At 39.7% G+C, this 3,596-nt stretch overlaps 1 protein-coding gene across 1 annotated transcript; it reads left to right on the top strand.

Moving 5' to 3' along the window:
• The first annotated feature begins 2,031 nt into the window (after positions 1 to 2,031).
• Positions 2,032 to 3,000, top strand: LOC126079881 (olfactory receptor 52L1-like). Its single transcript, XM_049891240.1, has one exon. The coding sequence runs from the start codon at positions 2,053 to 2,055 to the stop codon at positions 2,998 to 3,000; it is 948 nt and encodes a 315-aa protein (XP_049747197.1). The 5' UTR covers positions 2,032 to 2,052.
• Positions 3,001 to 3,596: the final 596 nt, after the last annotated feature.

Here is a 3,596-nt window from a genome sequence, read left to right as displayed (position 1 = left end):
TGATTTGCATTTCTCTAATGGCTAATGATCATGAGCATTTCCTCATGTATCCGTTAGCTACCTGAATGTCTTCTTTAGTGAAGTGTCTGTTCATATCTTTTGCCCATTTTTTAATTGGGTTGTCTTTTTGTGGTTGAGTTTTTGCAGTATATATAGATTTTAGAGACCAGACGCTGATGGGAAATGTCATAGCTAAAAACTTTTTCCTAGTCTGTAGGTAATCTTTTTACTCTTTTGGTGAAGTCTTTGGATGAGCGTAAGTGTTTGATTTTTAGGAGCTCCCAGTTATCTGGTTTCTCTTCTGCATTGTTAGTAATATTTTGTATGCTGTTTATGCCATCTATTAGGGCTCTTAGCATTGTCCCTGTTTTATCTTCCATGATCTTTATTGTTTTAGATTTTATATTTAGGTCTTTGATCCATTTTGAGTTAGTTTTTATGGATGGTGTGAGGTATGGGTCTTGTTTTTTTTTTTTTTTTTTCTGCAGATGGATATCCAGTTATGCCAGCACCATTTTTTAAAAAGACTATCTTTTCCCCATTTAACTGATTTGGGCCTTTTGTCAAATATCAGCTGCTCATATGTGGATGGATTTATGTCTGGATTAAAACAATTCTGTTCCATTGGTCTATGTATCTGTTGTTGTACCAGTACCAGGCTTTTTTGACTACAGTGGCAGTATAAGAAGTTCTAAAATCAGGTAGAGTGAGGCCTCCCACTTTGTTCTTCTTTTTCAGTAATGCTCTAGTTATCTGGGGCCTTTTTCCCTTCCATATGAAGTTGTTTAATTGTTTCTCCATCTTATTAATTGAATTATCTTCCACAAAATTTTATTTATTAATTATATTGATTGGTAATTTCTGCATTCTGTTGCATCATCTTTTTTTGGAATGGGCACAGATATTGATCTCTTCCTGTCAGTTGGCCAGATGACTGTCTTCCAAATTTCTTGGCATAGACAAGTGAGTGATTCCAGCATTTCGTCTGTTTGTTGAAATATCTCAAATGGTATTCCATGCATTCCTGGAGCCTTGTTTGTACACCAGTGTCTTCAGTGTAGCTTGGTCTTCATCCTCAGTACCATGAGTTCTTGATCATATGCTGCCTCTTGAATTGATAGAATGTCAACCAGTTCTTTCTGGTACAGTGACTCTGTGTATTCCTTCTATATTCTTTTGATGCTTCCTGCTTTGTTCAACATGTTGCCCATTGAATCTGGAAATATTGTAACTCACAACTTTAATTTTTTCTCCTGTTCTCTCAGCTTGGCTTTCTAATTCCAGGTCTTTACAAATTTCGTGATAATACTTTACTTTGTCTTCTCCAGCCACCCTTTGAAATGTTCTCTTCAGCTTTTTTACTCATAGGTGAGTTAATTCAATTCTGAATTTGTTGAGTATGTAGTACAGGCATGTATAGATGACAAATGAAAAGATAGACTCGTGTTTCAGCAAGATCTTCTTTTTATAAACAAGATCTGGAAGAAATGAAAGTATAAAAATAGTTAAAATCATGAAAAAGGATGAATTAAATCATAGACCACGTACACAATGGGGAAGAGAGGAGAGGATGGAGCTCTGGAATAGAGAACAAGCAGATGGAGAAGCACTAAAGGCTGAGATTGGGCACTGGGAATGTAGAAAGAATAAATGTAGAGTGCTGTGTCATAGAAAGTGAAGAGACTAATTTAAAAAGTAACACATTTATTTATTGTGGTTAGTAATAGTAAGACTTCAATAAAGAGAATTTTTTAGTGTTGACATTGTTAAGATATAAGTAATTGAATGGTAGAGTTTAAAAGGAACATCTGTTTACTCTTAACTCTAGATAAAACTAGAGATATCTTAATTTAGACATATGATGTCTCCCCTTTAAAAATATTATCTTAATAACAGGAGAGTCCCTTTCTTTTTTCCATCTTTATTCTCTGTGTTGCAGTTTAAGCGTTTTCATTCTTCTCAAGACGGTATCCAGCTCTGGACAATGTGAGAACTCATCAGGAGTGGAGAAATCATGATTTTTGTTTCTTTTCTCTCTTCTCTAAGTCATTGATGATGGCCCTTAGCAATTCCAACTGGAGGCTACCTCAACTTTCTTTTTTCCTGGTAAGTATACCAGGTTTGGAGGAAAGCCAGCTCTGGATAGCCTTGCCCCTAGGTGTCCTTTATATCCTTGCTCTGGTGGGAAACGTCACCATTCTTTTCATCACCTGGACTGACCTATCTCTGCACCAGCCCATGTACATTTTCTTGGCCATGCTTGCTACCATTGACCTGATCCTGGCCTCCTCCACTGCACCAAAAACGCTTGCAGTACTCCTGGTTCAGGCTCATGATGTTGGGTATACTGTATGCTTGATCCAGGTGTTCTTCATTCATGCGTTCTCCTCCATGGAGTCAGGTGTGCTTGTGGCCATGGCTCTAGATTGCTATGTAGCCATCTGTCACCCTCTGCACCATTCCACCATCCTGCCTCCAGAGATCATAGGGTGCATTGGAGTGGCAGTACTGGTGCAGGGATTACTCCTTCTCACCTCTTTGCCCATCCTGCTGCACTGCCTCATCTTCTGTGAGGACATTATCATAGGACAGGCCTACTGTGAACATATGGCTGTGGTGAAACTTGCCTGCTCAGACACTACAGTGAACCGAGCCTATGGGCTGGCAGTGGCACTGCTTGTGGTTGGACTAGACTTTCTGGTCATTGCTATTTCCTATGTTCTCATTCTCCAGGCAGTTCTGAAGGTATCAGGAGGCGAGGCCCGACTTAAGGCCTTTAGCATCTGTGGGTCCCATGTTTGCGTTATTCTGGTCTTCTATGTCCCTAGAATATTCTCCTTCCTCACTCACCACTTTGGCCACCATGTGCCTCATCACATCCATGTTCTTTTGGCCACACTTTACCTCCTTGTGCCACCTGCTCTCAATCCTCTTGTCTATGGGGTGAAGACTAGACAGATCAGTCAGCAGGTACTCAGGATATTCTACATAAAAGCATAGGCCTAAACACACCCTAATTATCTTCTTCTGAGGCTCCTTTCAAGAACACCACCAGAAGCCCACTGCTGGTCTAAGCTATACAGATAGAGGCCATTTCACAGTGAGTAGTCCTTCCAGTTCTAGAAGTCCCATGTTAAAGAACATCCATGGGTTCCTGGTTCCATAGGCTACTGGGATGTACCTGGCTAGCTGAATATGTGAATACTTTCCCCATACTTTTTTTTTGTCCTGACCCCAATATTTCCTCACTCACAGCGTCAGAGGGTCTTGGATATGGAAAAAATAGATGGCAGCTTTGGATGTGTTATCTTTCCTGCCCTTTTCCAGAACTGACAATGCAGAACCGCCTGGAATGGAAATGGAAACTACAAATTTTGCCTGGCTTCAGTCTTAGAGTATCTTCAAACACTCTATTTCTGTGAGCTCTACATCAGTGGGCTCCTGGGTAGAAGTCAGGTCTCTCTCAAAGTACCTGAGAGAGTTACACAGTGAGAGATCAATTTTCATTGCAATATGGGTGTTTCTCATTTATTAAAAAAAAAGTTAAGTCATATAAGATCTTTAACAGGTTCTAGGAATAATATCTATTTTCGAGG

The sequence above is a fragment of the Elephas maximus genome, chromosome 7, assembly GCF_024166365.1.
Source record: "Elephas maximus indicus isolate mEleMax1 chromosome 7, mEleMax1 primary haplotype, whole genome shotgun sequence".
In the NCBI taxonomy this organism is placed as follows: domain Eukaryota; kingdom Metazoa; phylum Chordata; class Mammalia; order Proboscidea; family Elephantidae; genus Elephas; species Elephas maximus.
This window is presented reverse-complemented; position numbering and strand designations above follow the sequence as displayed.

What these genes read in the sequence shown, in the direction of transcription:
- LOC126079881 (XM_049891240.1), top strand. Translation starts at nt 2,053, where the DNA reads ATGATGGCCCTTAGCAATTCCAACTGGAGGCTACCTCAACTTTCTTTT.